The sequence below is a fragment of the Haliaeetus leucocephalus genome, unplaced genomic scaffold (genome assembly GCF_000737465.1).
Source record: "Haliaeetus leucocephalus isolate CR32 unplaced genomic scaffold, Haliaeetus_leucocephalus-4.0 Scaffold227, whole genome shotgun sequence".
Classification (NCBI taxonomy): domain Eukaryota; kingdom Metazoa; phylum Chordata; class Aves; order Accipitriformes; family Accipitridae; genus Haliaeetus; species Haliaeetus leucocephalus.
Genome location: NW_010972663.1, coordinates 50,302 through 68,869, shown reverse-complemented (window position 1 = coordinate 68,869; position 18,568 = coordinate 50,302). Strand labels below are relative to the sequence as shown.

At 45.8% G+C, this 18,568-nt stretch overlaps 1 protein-coding gene across 1 annotated transcript; it reads left to right on the top strand.

Annotated features, from left to right (window-relative positions):
- Positions 1–776: 776 nt before the first annotated feature.
- On the top strand, positions 777–16,760 carry ZNF541 (zinc finger protein 541). The gene is made up of 16 exons (XM_010567182.1): positions 777–836; positions 930–1,308; positions 2,499–2,730; positions 3,897–5,532; positions 6,913–6,971; positions 8,601–8,760; positions 9,347–9,514; positions 10,281–10,608; positions 11,468–11,531; positions 12,262–12,404; positions 12,873–12,976; positions 13,819–13,894; positions 14,403–14,491; positions 14,962–15,102; positions 15,923–16,104; positions 16,458–16,760. The coding sequence occupies exons 2-16, from the start codon at positions 1,011–1,013 to the stop codon at positions 16,540–16,542; spliced, it is 3,765 nt and encodes a 1,254-aa protein (XP_010565484.1). The 5' UTR covers positions 777–836; positions 930–1,010; the 3' UTR covers positions 16,543–16,760.
- The last annotated feature ends 1,808 nt before the right edge of the window (positions 16,761–18,568 follow it).

Below are 18,568 nucleotides of genomic sequence, written 5' to 3'. Positions count from 1 at the left end.
CCCGGGGAGGAAGGCGGGGCCGCGCCACGAGGTGCGGCGGGCGGGTGCGCATGCGCCGGTGGCGGGCGGGAAGAGCAGGGGCTGTGAGGTGACAGGAGGGGCAGTGGCGGCGGCACTGGTGAGGGACATCTCCTCCTCCTCCTCCTCCTCCGGCCCCCAGGCAGCCTCACACGGGCGGCTGGAGGGCCCCCCCCCCTTCCCCACGAAGAGAAGCCCCGGCTCTGGGGCAGCTCTCGCCTCCCTCCTCCCAACTCTGCTCTCCTCAGGGAGAGCCCGCCCTCACCCCAAGCTCTGGTCCTCTGTAGCCTCGGTAGCAGCGTTTTCCTCAGGGAAAACCCCCTCACCCCAAGTTCTGGCCCTTTGCAGCCTCCTACAAGGCTGGGAGCAGCATTTCCCTTGGGGAAAGACCCCTTCACCCCAAGTTCTGGCCCTTTGCAGCCTCCTGCAAGGCCGGGAGCAGCATTTCCCTCAGGGAAAGCCCCCTCATCACCCCCAGCCCTAGGGTGGCCCCACAGCCTCCTGCAAGTCTGGGAGGAGTGTTTCCCTCGGGGAATGCCCCTCTCACCCCCAACCCCACTCTACTCCAGGGGCAGTCTTTCCCTCCTTCCTGCCTTCTTTCTGCACCTCAGCCCTGTTGCAGCCCCTCAGCCTCTTCCAGGGTAGGGGAAACACTTCAACCCTTTTTCTCAGTGCAGCTTTTTATAAGAACCACTTGTCTCCCTAGCCCTCCAAACCTGCCTGCAGGGTCTCAGCAGCCCTCCTCTGCTTCAGACAGCAGGGGCATGCCTTGTGTTTGCAGTGGGAATAAGGATACTTCTGTTTTCTTCTCTCATAAGGTATGGTTGATACAGGGCCAGTTGCGGTACTGGTTAGGGTTTGGTGAGTAACATCAAATCTTATTTAACTTTCCCTTCTTACATTTTGTTTAGGAGGCTTGTCCTCACGCCCTCAAGTTTTGCTCTAGGTGGAAGAGAGTCCACCTTTAACTGGCCGTAAATTCAGCAGCAGGCATGGACCAGTACCTCTTTGGCAACAGGAACGCCGTTCATTTGGAGATGCATCTCCCTGGATTTTCTGAAAGCCAGGGGCTGGTCTGTAGCGAGGCTCTCAACCATGATTTGTGCCTAAATGCAAAAGACATGATGTTTGTGGGGCTGAGTGGCTTGGACATAGTGCCTGACCTTCCAGCCGTGGATGCGGCCAGCCACACTCTGGAGGCCGATTTGAACATGCTCTCTCTGTATCCAGTGGAGGACTGCGCCTCTGTTCAGCTCCTCGATGAGGCCCACTCGCAGCCCTTGCAGCATGGTGAGTGTTCTCTGTTCTTTTGAAGGGTGTCTTACGGATTGAAGCAGCTGGAGATATTTAGTAACTTTATATAGGTGGCGGAGTCCCTGATGTGGAAAGATCTTTGGGGTAAAGAGGTGGATACATGTGGATTTTTTTTTAATCAGTTCTAGGTTCTTGTAGTTTAAGCACTTCAAAAGTGTTTCTTGTTGCCTCTTGCCTGTAAAACGGCATTCAGATTGATAAGGCTGTAGAAGATGATATAACAATTAAAACGCCTTTCTTTCACAGGAATTTCAGTTCTGTCCTATTTTCTTAAAATTATACCCTAGACAGGAATATGTTTGTTTGGAGCTTTTTTTCAAGAGTCCTTGCAACCTGCCCTCCAGCTGGAAATGGAAAATGTAAAGGCATTAAAATGATAGATTTGCTAAATATGTTGCAAACATCTATATTACTGGCTTTCCCTGAAGCGGAGAAGAGACATGCTGTTTAATTCTTTTCGCATTTCAAAGTCTCTGTGAAATGGATTAAGCAGAATGGGATTTTTCTAGGCCTGCCTTTAGTAAAATGCTCTTCTAGAGGGAATGGATAACTTAATTGCTAATGTATATAAAAGCACGCCCTGTTTGGGTAGCTTGAAAACAAAGCAAGTGAAAATTTGTAACTAGCAGCGTTAGAAAATGAGACTTTCTCCTAACAACTGAGACCTGCATTTCTACTGATTTGCCAGTTAATAACAGGTCCTAATGGCTCATTTTGTGGGTAGGGAACCTTGAATTGTCTCCCAAAGTCCAATCCAGCAGGAAATGCCTGGGTTATCACCTAGTCAAATTGCTGTAGATAAAATACCTTGAACAAAGGGGTTTGGAGTTGTCTCATTCCCTCCCTCTTTTCCCAAGAAAAAGGGGAAAATGGTAAAGTTAGTTACAACGATGGTCAAAATGGCAAATGGTGTGACGGTGGGACATGGGTTTAGGTGTTTGTGGAGACCTCAGAAATAAAGTAACTCCAGAGATGCAGTTCATAAGAGGTGGAGCAGGTTTGTGGGACTTCCCTACTCGTTTTTGTGTGGATATTCAGTCATCAAAACCCACGGGCCGGAGCCCTCTAACAGAAGTGTTTTAGAAAGAGACATATTTATTAATACTAATTGAGAAGCACGTCATCGCAAGAGCAAGCTCAGGATATCGCTTTCTCCCTCCCTTCAGAGCTGGGGCTTCCCACGCCGATGGCACCAGAGAAGCCTAGAGGAGGAGGCAGATCTGCAGGGAGAGGAGAGCGTCCCCTCAGCTCTCCTCGGACCTCGCTGCCGGGCTGCAGCCACTGCGGGAAGGTGTTCAGCAGTGCCAGCGCTCTCAGCAAACACTGCCTGACTCACAGCCAGAAAAGGGAACACGTCTGTACCATCTGCAGCAAAGCCTTTAAACGGCCGGACCGCCTGTACGTAGGCATTCGCTGTTAAAAATGTGGCCTTGTTTACCAAACGTAAATAAGATTGGCTTCTGCAGTACTTTATTTTCCAATCTCAGAAGTTACAGCGCTTGTTAGTCTTTGTCATGTTTTAAGGCTAGCAAACGCTGTGAAGTTAGGTCACAAAACGACTTCCCTAGCAGATGCAAATTAGCTTTGAGTATTCCAGAGTGGGCTGGTGCAGGAAAAGCCCCCAAAGTTGTATTTCTGCCCAGCTGCAGAAAAATCTGTAATACCAAGCCCTACAATAGCAGCTAGTCTTTTTTTTTTTTTTTTTCTTGTCTGATGACTGGCATGGGGGAAATCGTGTGGAAGGTGTTTGTACTGGAGAGGCAACTTCCGATTTTTGGCAGCTGCTGCTTTAGGAACTCTTGCAAAAGATTGCTTGTAGATGCAACCGCTGCCTGGAATCCTATGCTTCCTGGTGCTGTAAAGCTTTTATTACTAATCCTGGAAAGCTCTCAAAACACCAGCTGGTTATCGTAGGTCCGATTTTTGGCAGTGGTACTCTGGGGCTAAGTAAAACACCGTTTTGCTTTGTGTCAGACTGGAGCAGTTGCCAACAAATTCTGTCCTAAAATGTGCCTTTATGAAGTGACAGTCTGCAGTTTTACAGTTGGTTTCCCGTTGGTTTAGGTAACATGCCTGCCTAATTTTTTCTGTCTCTCTACTGATTTCGACTCTGTCGTTTTCTACTCTAAAACAAAAGAGAATTGTCAACAGCCTTTAGCTTGTGCTGACTGGCATTACTGTGCGCACTCGCAGGTAGAGCTTGTGCTGAGATCCCTTTTGAACTGTGTTCTGATTTGCTTCATCCTTGCTGAGCATGGGGGGCCGATAGGCTGGAGACATCCTCCAGCATTTGGGGAGAATGTCAGAGTGTTTCTGGAGAGAAACACCAGCAATGGTGACAGAGCACGCAGGATTCTTCATGGCCCAGTGGGAAGAGGAGTTGGAGGGCACTTAAGTGAACCTTTTCTGAATAGAGGCCAAATTCTGCTTTGATTAGGTCCTGCCTTGAGTAGAACAATACTAAGTAAAAGGAGTGCAAGAGCTGCAGTAGCTCAGTGCAAAATGACTTCCTTTTTCAGTTGGGACTGTTAATACGCAATGTTTTCTTCTCTTGATCCCTGCAGGAGTGGGCACATGTTGGTGCATCAGAAAATAAAACCTTTCGTGTGCTTGGAACGAGACTGCAATAAGAGTTACTGTGATCACCGTTCGCTGCGCCGGCATTACGAACTGCAGCACAGCTTGTGCAGCTTGAAGGAGCCTCCTAAGGAGGGTGCCAGGGAGCAATCCCCGCTTCTTCCAAGTCCGTATATGCAAGGCAGTGGGAAATCGGTGGATGGCCTGACTGCATGCTCCGAGTCAGGCTCTTTCCCACCCAAAAGCAACCTGCTGAGGTGTGCTGTGAACAGCTTTGCAAATCAGAAGCTTCCCTTGGCTGCCTTGCCCTCTGCAGAGCAGGTGGTTTCTGCCTTGCCAGATTCCTCCCCAGCCAGCCAGGCCTCTTGCCTTGCATCTAACAGCAGTGGACTTTCAGAGGCTGCAGGTGACAATATGTCGAAGGATTGCCTCTCATGCCAACAGAGTGCCCCTTCTTCCAACATCTGTGCCGTAATAAATTCTGGCAACGTCTCCATGATTGCACCGGGCAAGAATGTAGTTACCAATCTGACCAGTAGGTCTTTTATTTCAGAAGCTCCGCTCCCCTCAGAGCCTGCGGGGCTGCAGTGTTGTCCCAGCAGCACCCTGCCTTGTTTTCCTGTGTTCAGAGGGCAGAAGCTGCCTGCACACCAGTCGAGCAGTAACTTTCAGTGGATAAGAAACGTGCCAGTTTGCACTAAACCCAAAAGGAATAACGTCTGCCTCGCTCACAAGTCACCTGTTGCAGTGCAGGGTGTTTCAGAGGAGTTAGCTGGACCTTCCTGCACGTTCTCAGCTGCGTACGAGTGTCCAGATGCTTTGTCTTTCCCCATTGCGCCTTTTAAAGCTGAAGAGGACGCACCGAGCAAGTCAGCACTCCCTTGTTTTGAGGAAGCCTTTCAGTTGGCGAAAACCCACAACTCCCATCCGTGGGAGAATGCCAGGGAGTTGAGTTTTCCAGAGGTTCAGAAGTGCAGCACGCTGCAGAGCAAGACCGGACAGCTCTTCTTGAAAGCCCAGGAAACTGCTGCGTGCCTAGAACCACTGCAGGTGCAGCAGCACTTCTTTCAGGTGACCCCCAAGTCTCAGCAGGTCCTGTCTTGCCCTCCTGAGTCTGAGCACTCGGCAGCAAACCCCCTCCAAGCCGGGTTTCAGCAGCAGTCTGCCTTGGCTCCCCAGCTTCTGCAGCCGACGGAGTACGAGGGGCCTTCCACATACCTCCAAAAGGCCATCCCCCAGTTCCAGGGCATTTTGTCAGGCAGGGAGAAACAAGGACTGCAGCCAGCACCCTTGAAAGAATACCTGGGATTAAGAGACTCGTCTGTTCCTAGTCAGCCCCAGTATGCGGTGCCTGGAAGCATGGCAGGAAGCCACTCTTCTGGGAGGTTGAATCAGCTAGAAAACAAGGCTTCTGCACTTGAGAGTAAAGTTGGTAGCGCAGAGACAGGCGGGAAGCCGCCAGTAGGTGCTGCCTGGTCTTGGTGTCTGCCTGCCATCCGCAGAGAGACACTGACACTGGGGCTAAGCGGCGCAGCTCCTCCGAGTCAGGTGGCCATGGCGTCCTTCTCTTCAGCTCCTGCGGCCAGCGGGACGCGCCGGCTGACCATTTTCAACAGGATTCAAGTATGTCGGCGTGCTTTTTCTTCACATTTAGCCGCCTGTTATTCGACTTCACGTCTCAGAGCCGTTTACTGTCTTCCTGTGCTCCTATAAATGCTTTCTATTAGTCTTGACAGCTCTAGATTCACCAGTAACAGTACTTAGTGCTTACATGGCACTTGACACATCCAGAGCGCTCTGAAAACACTAATTAATCCGGTGCTAAAGGTTTAGAAATAATTTAACAAGATCGGGGCTTGGGATATTTAGTAACGTGATGCATAGCCTTTCACCTGGCTTCTTGGTCGAGCTTGTGCACAGGCCAGTGATAACAAAAAGCTGTGAATGCCTGAATGTTCAGCAAGCTCCGTGCCTGTGGAAGGGGAACCGCTTTCTCCAGTGGAAATAATTGGTGTCTCTTTGCCCGCAGGAGGGCAGGGAGGTCAACCTAAACAAACTTCTTACTTTTAGAGATCAGTCCCTGGAGGTCAAAGTCAAAATATGTTAATTGAGGGTAGATGTGGAAGCTCTTGCGTTACAGATAAATGTGCTGCGGCTGTGTTGGAGACTAAATATCTCCAAAGTTCGGGGTTGGTTTAAGTGCTTTTTCATTCTTAGTGGCATGTCAGGCTTACACGCATGTCTTGCCCTATCCCGAGGGAGTTGCTGGTGCCTTGTGTGTTAGGCCAAGGGGACTGGCAGCCCTCAGGATGGGGAACTTCGAACACACTGAGGTTAAACCCATTCTTTGCTGCTCGTGTTCCCTTTCTGACTACTTACAAAGGCTCTCTGTGCCCCAGGTGTTACTTAAGCAGTCAAGGTGAGAAATCCAAGGGCTCAGGGGAGTCTTAGATTTGCTTCCCTCTAACTCCAGGAGATTTTGGGGAGCCTGGGTGATACATGGGGTATGAGCAAATCCCTGTCCTGCTCCAGCGCTCCTGGTGTTGACCCAGCAGTGTGGTGTTAGCAGAGCTGATGCCCGTGGCAGCCGGAGATCGGGGTGCTCCAGCCCTCCCTGCATCTCTGGATCTGGGCATGTGGCACAGGAACCGTGCGTGGCTGAGGAATCAGAGCGTGGCCCCCCCACCCGCTGCATGCAGCTTGTGATGGAAATTATGCAGTTTGATAGCCACACCGTGTAAACGGGAATTCCTATTTGCACCTGTGCTTGCCATGTGGATGCATGTATCTAAGTGTTACGAGGAGTATTTACTAATGACTGCAAAGATTTATGGGATTGGTTAATAAGCATTGCTTTGCTGTGCAAGTGCAAAGCATTATTTTCATGGAGAAAACAGTTCAGATGTTCCTTTTATTTTTTTTGAAGGTGGAATGACTGTATTTTAAAGCTTTACTTGCAGGCAGAATAACATCTGCTTTTGATTATTGTTTCTTTACCTGCAGGGTGGAAATATTTACAGACTTACTAATGCAGCAAAGGAAGAAGACTTGCCAGCTGGGTGGTAAGCAGGTTGCACTAAAGTGTTGAGGGTGGCGTTTGTTTTCTGGAGCGCGTTTTAGCACCTAGTCAGGTGCATTTCCCTCGGGGTTGAGATTTAACATAGCCTTTTCATTTGGCTACCTTTAGATTGTGCTAATTAATAGATGTTTAAATGAGAACCACAGGACTCTCAACCTAATTTCTAACTCTTGATTGTAAAAGTCGTGCAGCGACTGAAGTGTGACAGGGAGGTAACCTGAGTGAAACGTTGCAGACTGTTTAAGGATGTAATAAGGAATGACTGGCCTTGTTCTTTTCACACATTACAATGATAAAAGACCAAAAGTTCACCACGGAGGTAAAGAAATGGAAATGTGGGATAATGTTAAAGGATTCACCTTGTCAAAGGGTTTCCAGGTGATTGGTGGGGTATGGGCTTCACTCTCAATCTCATTCCTGGAGGGTAGTCTGCCTGTAAAGAGTATTATTGCATTGTAATCATGGAGGCAGGCCCTGAATTTAGTTTTTAAAAGTGATTAGCTAACTTTATGATTAATAATTTTTTAGAGTGAGTTTGTGACTTGGTTCTCTTTGCTGAAGAAGATTCACATACTTCCCTCTTCTTTGGTAATTGCCGCTTTCCTTTGGTGCAGGGATTGCACACGTGTGGTATTTTCTCTGTAAGCAAATCATGGCTCTGCCACCTTACTGCCCAGCCTCGACAGCTTGCCATTTACTAAATGAGAAGGCAAGCGGCTCCCCGGAAAAAAAGGGCTTTTTATAATCCACGTCCTTGTGAGCAGCAGTGAAGTCCCCACGCAGCCTCGGAAGAGGTGCCTTTTCTGTAGTGTTGCTAACCGTCACAGGTAAGGGAGCTGCTGTCTCATCGAGAAAGAAGAATTTCATTGTTTTTTGGCAACAAATGGAAGTTGTGGTGCCTGGTGAGCCACGTGAAAACAATTACCTGCTCCAGCCGGCCTTGGTGGTCTGCCTGGTTCTCTGTTTCTGTGTTGGAAGAGGTTCTGAGGATTAGCCGGGCTATAGGAATGGCCAGGCAGTAAGTATGGTGTGCTGGGAAGCTTTAACTTCATTTGCTGTCTTCATCATGTGGATAGAGAAATGGGTCTGCAGGACTTCCAACGTCATCTTTCCGAAACCTGAATTCACAAGGGGGAGTTATCCACAGATGATACATTTTTCCATTCACAAAAGCGGATCTTTCAGAAATGCCACGGTGCATGAAATGCATGGTATTGAAAAAAAATGCTTCTGGAGTTTTTAATGCGGGTCATTCTTTTTTGGTGTCACAGTTAAAAAGCCATGTATATAACTGTGAAAATAGTATTTGTACGTATGTGGTAATAGGTACCTTCTCTTTTGAGCAGCTACATGCATTGTATCTTAACCGCATCTCTTTTTTAAAGCTGTATCGTTATAATGCTGGTGATTGATGTCCCACTGGGGATTTTTCTCTAGTTAACATCTTTTGCTGCTAAATGAGCTGCAGAGATTTCCCAACTAGACATGAAATGAGCTCTACAGCAGGAAATGCGAGCACGGATCTAAAGTTGATAGTGATTAATTTTTTTTTTTAAGTGGTTCAACTTTATAATGTTCATTTTCCATCCCTTTATCTCGATTTTTCACTTAGCAATAAGACTGGTGCTGCTCCTGCTGACGGCAGCAGCTGCGAAAGTGGCTTTCTCCACAAGAACTGCGGTCAGCTGTTCTATACTGAGAATGGTCTGGAGAGCCATAGGTGTCTTCATAGTGAACAATGGCATTTACCACAAAGGAAGGAAGAACAGCAGGTAAGGAGAAACAGAATCCTTCAGTGCTGCTTATTTAACAGGAATTTGAATTAAGGTCATGAGGATTCTTTAAAACCTGCCTGTAGTGTATGGAGATAAAAGCTGTGGAGCCAACTGAAACTTTGTCTTGAAAATTCAGATCACTGTAGGAGTGGGATCCAGAATCATGGTGCCGTTGAAGCCCTTTGGGTGGGTGTTACGTAGTGGATATTCTTGAATAATTGTGCTGTTTGGAAAGCTGCAGCTATTTCCAGCAATGTTTCGTACTCCACAGCTGTGAAGCGTGACTGAAAAAACGTAAGCCTGACTATTCTAGCTGATAGTGTGAACTTGGGAGCTCAGTTTTGTAAAAGCAAGAATATGGGATTGGTGCGATAAGGACTCCTGTTCTGGGCTCTTGCTGAATTATGTTGTGCTTAGAGAAACTTACTCAGCGTAGTAGCTCTTGTTATCATCATCATTATTTTATGTAAGGGAGAAACGGATCAGAAGTGACTTGAAAGAATAGTTTGCAAAGCACTTTGATGTCCTCAGATGGCCAATGCCAGAAGATACACCTCATACCCTTGTTTGTGTTTGCGGTAAGGTGTGTGATGCAGGAGACGTAAATGCTCAGAAACTGACGCTCAAGGCAGCAGGAGATGGAAACTGTCCCTCAAAACCTGAGATGCCTTTAGAGGACCTAACAGTGGCTCCTCTGGTGATTCCTGTCTCTGTACCAGTGATGGCTGTGAACTCGCAAGCAGGGAGCGAGGTGGGTGGTGACTGCATTCCTCAAGCATTTTAATGAATTAGCAAAAACACCTCAGCTGGCTTTGCTGGAGTCGCTTCCTTGAGCAACTGGTCACCAGTGTGCGAGTCTCACTGGCTTAGCCAGCAGCTTAGGGTGATGGCTCCCTTAAATCCCCCAAATTCTATTCAAATAATGCTGCAGTAATGGATTTGGTGGTAATTACTACAGTAATGGACTTGGTGAAGGTTCCAGGGTCCGTCTGAGTAATTTCCTGGAAATATGTAACCTGTTAATCACCTTGAGTTGCATGAAAATAAAAGATGACGTCAGAAGTATTAACAGTATGATGCAGGACAGACACTTGGTATTAAAACCTAGGAAAACCCTTGGAATTTTACTAGGCAATTTAAAGAATTTCAAGATGATTTCAGAATTTACTTTTTTTTCCTTTCAGCACTCTCTCTGACTATAAAAAAACTTGTGGAGGGTTCTTTTCAACAGGTCTTGTTCTCATGAGTGTGTCTGGCTTCCCCAGAGCCGTATACATGAGTAAGGACTAGAGCAGAGGGTCCTCTGACTGCACTCCGCGCACAAGTTTTGGAATTTGGTGTTCATTATGGAGCTCAGAATAATAAGTCATGACACAGACAGTCTAGAGGGAAACCAGATAAAAATCCTATGCAACTTCAAACTTTCTTCTATATGTTTTTCAAGTGCCTTGAACTTGTTTCCCTTCTCTTCTGTGATAAACAGGGATTTGATGGTTTGTTTGGAATTGTTTGTCCAGGTTACTGAAAAGGAAAGCCCAGATGGGAAGGACCTCAAGGAAAGCTTGCACCAGAAAAAGAGAAAGAGGCAAATGCGGCCAAAATCGCTTTTTATCCCACCTCCGCTGGTCCCTGAAGCCCAGCCGGGGGTGGGAGGGTGTTACCAGAGTAACCTTCGTTCGCCTGTGTTTCTGGTGGATCATCTCCTGAGCGACTTGTTCCAGTCCTCTCCTTACACGCCGCCTCCGATGCTCAGCCCCATGCGGGAAGGATCAGGCCTCTATTTCAGCACTTGCTGTTCTTCCTCTGCTAGCGGTGATCCCAACCAGCTGTTCAGTGCTGGTTTAGGTAATAAAATCCTAATGTCTGCACTCAACAGATCATGGAACTGGCAAGGAATCCAGCAGACTGTTATACAGACTACAGAAAGAGAAAATTGACCCACAGTCATTTTCTTCAAGATGGGTTATAAATTCAAATGGTATCCACCTTCCTGTATGATAAATTACTGCATCGTATGGAGGCCAGTGGAAGTACGGACGTTTACATGTAGCAGTTTAAGTTACTCGTAAACTGATGACATGATTTTATTGTACCAGTTTGTGGTTAAAATTTATCTTAATTAAAAATACATAGTGGTTACACCAGAACAGTCGCTGTCGTAAAACTGCAGAAGAAGCTAGGGTGGGCACCTGTGTGGCAAAGGCAGCAGCCCAGTGAAAGCAGTTTTCCTCTGGGTTTGGCTTCTGCTCGATGGTTTGTCATCTGTAGTTATTCAGAGACTGCAGCTGATTTACGGAGCTCTGCTGACAAATATGGACAGGCCCCGGCTCTGCTCATGCCTTCCAAAGGAGGCTTTAAAAAACCAGAAGTTTGTGACTTCTACTTTGTTATTCTGGTTGTGGAAGAGGGGATGTCAACAGCCTACCAGGGTTTTGCTCTGTTACTGGCTTTCACTTATTAAAAAATACAGAACTGCTCAATCCCTGTGTGGCTGACTTCTGACCCGTGGTCAGACACAGCTGTGAAAGTGTACCTGGATGGTGTTTGTAGAGAGCTTCCAAGTCAAAAAGTGAGCAATTTCACTGAAATGAGGGGAATTCTGAGAGAATAGTTAGTGGTTTGCGATGGTGAGGATGTGAAGGAAGGCTAAAGGATGGTCTCGGCAGGATGGTTTTTATCTTGAGCATTTTTTTGTATCTTTCAGGCAGAATGGACAGGGACTTTGGATTTTGTCTGATGAAGGACAACACAAAAATCAGCATTCAGCCGTGAGTTATGGCATAGCAATTAGAATAACGACAAACATTTTGAAAATGGGGGATGCGGGAATGTCAGTTTAGGAGTCAGTGTGTGGTTGGTTCAAGCGCATGGGCCATACAGGCCTTCAAAGTTGACATTGACCTCCTTCCCACAATCCTATTGCTTGGCCAGTTCTCTCGCTGTCCTGCATCACTGGTGAGATTAATAGTGGGTTTTGGCCGGGTGATACCACGTGCTGGCCAGAATGAAGTTGCAACAAAATGCCCAGTGCTGTCGCAGTGAAATACAGGTTAGGCTGATGTCATAAAGGTGCCTGCCCCCAACATTCTACATGATGTTCAAACATTCTTTTTTCTCCATGGTTGCAGACTTCTCTCCTCTTGGCTGCTCGCTATGAGTCTCAGAGTGAACCTGACAAATTTTGTCAGGTTTTGAGGGAGAGAGAACAAACTTTCTTGATTGATTGGAGACAGAAGAATTCCACGGGTGGCGTGGTGATGGAGTTAGTGCTAAGTAGTGGCTCTGAAAGTTGTTAGAGGAGGAGAGCTTGTAATGCTTTGCTGGGAAATGTGTGTTGTATGCATACCGTGTTTATTACAGCTGAGCCTTGCTCATCCCATACCCCCTCTTCCTAAGCGTATGTGTATTGATAAGCGTGTGTATTGGTAGTGCTGCGTGTTATCATGATGTATCTGTTCGCAACTTGCCTTCCTCCCCTCCTCTTTCTTATGACTTTAGACGCATCAACATTGGAAGTCAATTTCAGGCAGAGTTGCCAGACCTCCGGGATAGATCGGATTTGGAGGAGGCTGAAGAGCCAGCATCATTGGTGTGGAAGCCCTGGGGAGACATGGCAACTAACCCGGAAACACAGGACAGAGGTTTCTTTAACACTTTTCTTTCAAGGCCACCCCCAAGATACGAGGGTTCAAAAAGTCCATGTTTTCACAGCAGCTTTTTGTATGTTCAAGTTATCTCCCATCTTTTCTTGACCACCTTCACATGCAGTTGCATTAGAGGAAAGGAGATAGCTCAGTTCTAGTAGAACAGTGAACAAATAATAACTGTTACGCTCTTAGTAGCATTTTCCGTATAAAATGGCCAGGGGTGTTTGTAGCTGTCCCACCTCATCTGCAGCGACCTTAGAAGAGGGGAGGTTTGTCTCTGGAGTTATCGGTCCCAAAGCTCAGCAATACCCGGGTAGTTGCAACACCTGACTTCTTCCTGTGTCTTTTCTCGGTCTCCAGTCTGTCTGTTGCACTTGTTCTATTTTCCCTCTGTCTTGTATCGTATCTTTTCTCTTTCCTTGACAGAAGCTGACTTCCTGTTGGTTTTCATTGCATTTGTAGTAACAGAACTGCTCAAGCTGGCCTGCTCCAGTGTCATGCCGGGGGGAGGAACGAACCTAGAGCTAGCCTTGCATTGCCTGCATGAAGCACGAGGCAACGTTATGGTAAGAAGCAGCTATTGGGCCATAATTAATAACGGACTAGGACAGCCTTGCCACTGGCGTGAGCTGGGAGTTGCTCTGAGTTTTCTATTCCGCAGGCTGGAGTCTGGTCTCTTTGTTAAATGTGCTGAGTTCTTGCATGCTGCCTGTTGCCACAGTCTGTGTTAACATCCCTTGGGACTGCAGACCCTGTCCTGGTGTATAAATAAGATCTTGTTTTCTCTCTTGTAAATTATGTGGTGATTTGGAGAATATAAGTATTACTACCCCGAATGCTAGGAGTGAAGGAATTGCCGTGTAGGTAAAACCCAAGGTCTGCTCTAGATGAGCATTCTGTGCTTGACAACTGCAACAGCCCTAGGCACTCCTTGCTGGGCAAGCGCCTCCAGCCTGGTCCTGACTTAAGCCCCAAGTAAGTCTACTTTGCTCGGTGTCCTTTGAAGAAGGGATTTAAGAAATACAGCAGAGGACTCGGTGTATGCTGTGTCTCCACAAGGAGGCTCTACAAGCACGCCTGCTGCAGCAGGGATGAGCTGAAAATGTTTCCAGCAGAGAGAAATCTTCTCCTGTAGGTGGTGGCAGGTAGGGCCCCATAGCTTGGTCCCCAGAGATCTCCTGAGGTTCTGTTTTCTTAAAACACTTTGGTGTGGATTGAGGAAATATTTCCATAAACTTCAGTGGGCTGAGGGGATCCCAAAGTGCTGTTGCTAAGCATTGACCAGTACGAGCAAAATCTTCCTACAGTGGATTGATTCACTGAAGTAGCAAAATAGCTGAAAGCAGGAATTTATCTTTTTGCCCCTTGTGGGGGGGAATCTAATGTCTTTTTACATGAAATCTTGCAGGAGGCTCTGGAGATGCTGCTTTCTGGTGGGCCTCAGAAATCTGAATCCCATCCTCTGGCTAATTATCATTACACAGGTAAACTGGAAGTAGAGCTTGTTCCTTCAGCTGGAATGCTGATAGATATTGCAGTTGCCTTTCTGTATTCTGATTTAAGGAATTTATTTAAAAAAAAAAGTGCGAAAACCAATTTGTGTTCTTTGGGGTGGGGAAAGTGGTAGCAAAGCGCTTCAGTTTTAAGCTGTTTACGGTGCTTTTTTACATGGGGAATGCCTTGTTCTTGTGTTTCAGCCCGCTGCTTTAATGTGTGCTGCCCTGCAGTGACACCCAACAGAAGCAGCACGCTGAAATGTGGCAATGCCAAATACTCATTGCCATACGCTCTTCCTTTCAGTTGTGCCCGGGCTTCACAGCATGCAGGGCTTATCTGCTGGCAGTAATAACTATTGTTGCTAACGAATTCACTTCTGCATTTGGTAATTGCTTTCGGAAGGAGGAGAGATGTCAATATGTGAATAATAAATTGTGCTGATTTCCGTTAGGCTGCGAGTGATCAAATAATTTGCATGTTGCTGTTTATTACCAGGTTCAGATACTTGGACACCTCTTGAGAAGGAGTTGTTTAGAAAGGCTTTTCGCGTACACAAGAAGGATTTTCACCTGATACAGAAGCAGGTAAAGCCATTAGACTGATGTGTTGACAGTTTTAACCCAGAAAGTTGTATTTTGAATTGTGCGTTGGAATCCTGTTCTCTGAAACCTAGTGTTCGCTTCTTAATGCTAAAAAGACACCAGTACAAGACATTATTTCCCCTAATGTATCATTACAACAGAATATTTAGTATTTCTGGTACAAAATACCGGAGATAGTAAAATAATAATGAAACATTATGCTGACTGCCTGTGTGAAACGTACAGTTCTGCCCTTCCAGCACTTGTTTACAGCCTGTTCAGAAGAGGAAAGTTTGTTTTCTGTCTGATCTCACCTGTCCATATGCTGGAGCTTCCATGGCACGTTGCAGTGTGATAACTGGAGAGAACGGGGGAAGGACAAACTGTGCTAGATAGATTTGTTGTGTATCTGTGCCTTAAATGTTTTACTACAGTATTTCCATTATAGATTGCTTCTGTTTCTCTCACAATAGATTCAGACTAAGAGTGTGTCCCAGTGTGTTGAATATTACTACACCTGCAAAAAAAAAAGGGCATTTCGCCTCAATCGAGATCAAGTAATGGGAAAAAGGGTCAAGAGAGTCAAGTATGAGATGGAAGAGACTGAAGAAAAGGTAGGAAAACTGCTGGGGATTTGTGCTCGATGCCACTCCGTATGGAAAACATCTTCTGATGCTCTTGAAAGGTGCAGCAGATGCTGTCCAGGGAGAGGTTCTGGTTTTATTCTGCTGCTGCTTTGATAAACTTATTCTGTAGAATAACTTTGAAACAACAAAGCAGTACTTTGTCATTAGCACCATGACTAAAATGTGCTTTTACTCGTTACAGGCAGTATTTGTTCTTAATGTGCTGGCACCCTTGCTGATGTAAATAAGATAATTCCCAACTTATTACTAACATTAATAATCATTAATCACATTAAACTTGTTGCTGATGACTTTCAGGGATATTCTGTCACATCCCAGTGCTACATAAAAGGAACTGCTGATGACGTGGCTCTGCATGGGGATTGCTAAAACATTCCTTGCCAGTAAACAGGGATTTGGTTTACAGAATTTTTTTTTAATTTTTTTTTTTTTGTAGAAACTGGGTAACGGTGTATCTTCAGTGCTTAATTCTGCATTTTAAACCTGTTGTATAGACTTTTGTGGAGGAAAGCGCTATTCCACTTACAGTAGTATAAATAATAGGGTTTTTCTTCCAAGGCCTGTGTTTGCCCCCCTATCCTTACAGTGGAATTAAAGTGGTTTTTTGGCTATTTCAGAGGAGTTCACCTGGGCAGACTTGGGCTGATACATTTTTGTGCTGGCTGTAATGAATACAATCTAATTTCCTGGGCCAGTCAGAGATTTTTCAAGCTAGTGGGTTTTTTTACTCTAGCTATCCACCTTTCTGAAGAGAAGGGAGAATTAATAAAGGCTCTCTGATTTACAGGCTGTTGGCAGCCCAAAGAAGAGGCGCCGTTCTGTGTCTAAGGAAAGCACGACGATAAAGCAGAAGAGTTATAAAAGGATGCCCCGCAGCGAAGGCAGTCCATCCTGCGATCTGAATGAGTCTCCACAGCAGGCTGGAAGTGCAGACCAGCAGAGTGTATTTCCGTGCAAAGTGTGCAAAAGGTGTTCATCTTTCTTCTAGAAACCCGCTGCTTTTGGCTAAAACAGATTTAAACTTCTAAAGCCACCCAGGGGGCAGAGGGGGAGCGGAGCTAAGGGCAGTTTGAGGATTACCTCTGCCCCTTGGCCTTCTTGCAGTTTTGTTTGACTTTCAGCCCAAACATCTGTCTTGTTTAAACACCAGTGTTCACTGCAGCCAGGGGTACTGGCGGAACAAAACAAGGGAACTGTGTCACAGCACACATCACAATATGCAGAAGTTCACAAAAGTAGAAATAATGAAGCTTGGTTTAACGGTCTTTATCGAACTAAAAAAAGGAATTAAAAAAAAAATCTGTTTGTTTTCTGACTCGCAGGGTGTTTGACACGGTAAAAGGTAGGAACGCTCATATGAAAAGGCATCGTGCACAGAAAGCAGGTAGAGCCTCTCCTGGGGATTAAATGGCCCTCGAAGCATTTTAAAAGTGAGGCAAAGATGGAAGAAACCTACCTGCTGACCATCTCCAATGGTAACTGAGAAACTGTTGATTTCAGAGTAGCAATGATGTTAGTTTTCCCCGTCTAGAAAAACGTGAACTTTCTCTAGCATCTGGGCAGTGGCTGAGCTCTGAGGACGATTAGACGACATGAGATCACCTGCACTCTTCAACCTAATCCATCAGGAGCACAGCAGCAGTTGCACCAACGCTGAAAAACCACCTCAGCTTTTCATGCGGGGTGAACCTTGAGAGACTGTTTGCCAAAAGCTTTCTGGAAGAAAAGCTGCGACTTTGTGTGTGTAGTGTGTTAAAAAAAACTTATATAGGTTTTCTCAGCAGTTACTGCCCATAACTGGTGTTGAGTTTAATAAAGAATGTTTCTTGCTTGTACCAACACAGCAAAGATGTGTGCTAAATGAAGTATGCGTGCCTGGCGTTGAATTACAGTTCTGCATGGTTGGGAAAATAAGCAGTAGTTAATGACTGTAAAAGAGCTGTTGTACAAATACTAGAAGCTCTTGACTTCTGCTTTTGTTTAACAAAGTCCTTTGCCTCCATTTAAAACAAAAGGTGGATGCCCTCGGCCCTCACTTGTTGCTCTCGGTTTCAGGGTTTGGGGCTGTTAGAAAGAGACAGACTAGGGAAATCACTGAGAAATTCTCATCATATTTAATACCTTGTTTTGCCATAAAGGGATAGTCATGCACAGAATTTCAGATCTCAACTATAGCACTCTTCTGAGCCAAGTAAGGTGGTTTTTTTTTAAAAATGTGCTTTCTACATAGCTTATAAATTGGGTTCTTGAATAGGAGATGTAAAAGTTCTTGGACTGTTCTTGCTGGTTATGCTATAAATAATTAAATAATTAAAACAAAGTTTATTACGCTTGGTTGGTGGTGCGAACACGGCATGCTATGTGTACATCAGTCTTGAAAGAACATGGGCATGTGCTTCCACAGGCCCAGTCCCTCGGTCACTGGGCAGGGAGGGGTGTAAAGATGGGTCCTTATTATTCCTAAAACTCTCCTAAAGCTTGAGACCACAAACCTGTTGAGTCCGGGGACTGCTCCAGGCTGTAACCCGCTGTTGCGTTAAGGCTCCTTCACTCTCCTTTCAGTCCGAACGCAAATGTTTCCTTCGTTCCGCTACCGCAAAATACGAGGCACCGGCTTTTGCCGTCCAGTTCCCATTCAGTGAGGGATGGAGCAGGAGCTGTGTGTGATGTGGTGATGTTCCCTGGTTTGATTTACCACTGGAGAGTGCTCGGGCACCGCAGCCATAGACACGGCAGGAGAATCAGGGTGGTTAGGTGTGTTTGGTCTGCTGTGAGTTGTCTCAGTTATCAAGCGGAGTCAGTGTTAGCCTTTTGTAATATTTAAAGCACCATAGCCAGTTGTGTATTATTGCACTGATTTGTGTTTATTTGCATAAATAACACTGCCTCGCTAAACTGCATTTAGTAGTGAAAAATTGAGGGTTTGATAAGTTCAGTGGATGAAATATAAATAAGGGGTCTTGTCTCCACTGTCATTATGCTAGGAGGGATAAAAGGCTTTTTTTTTTGTCACCAGGCCACGAGATTTTCATGGCTTTGTTTAAATTTTGCTAGGCTGAATAGTCATGTCCAGCACAAACAAATCCGTATTTTGGTTCCATTTGCTCTTTAAAGGATCAGTCTTCAGGTCTGGGCCTCGATAAACTTCTTTACCCAAAGCAGAAGGAGGCTTTGCAGAGTGGGTGCAGATGTTATCCTTTCACTTCTCATAACTTGTATTTAAAAAAAAAAAAAAAAAGTCAAAGAAACTTTTATTTTTAATTTAGCCCTTATGATTTCAAATGGAAACCAGCTGCCTTCCAAAAACGAAGACAGGCCTTTCCGTAACGTTCATTTAAGTTGGCAGCAGCCCTGCCAGCAGACAGGAAAGTGGCTGTGAGGGCTGAAAGTTTTAGCAAATGCAACAGGAAAAAAAAGCTGCAAAGCTGGAAAT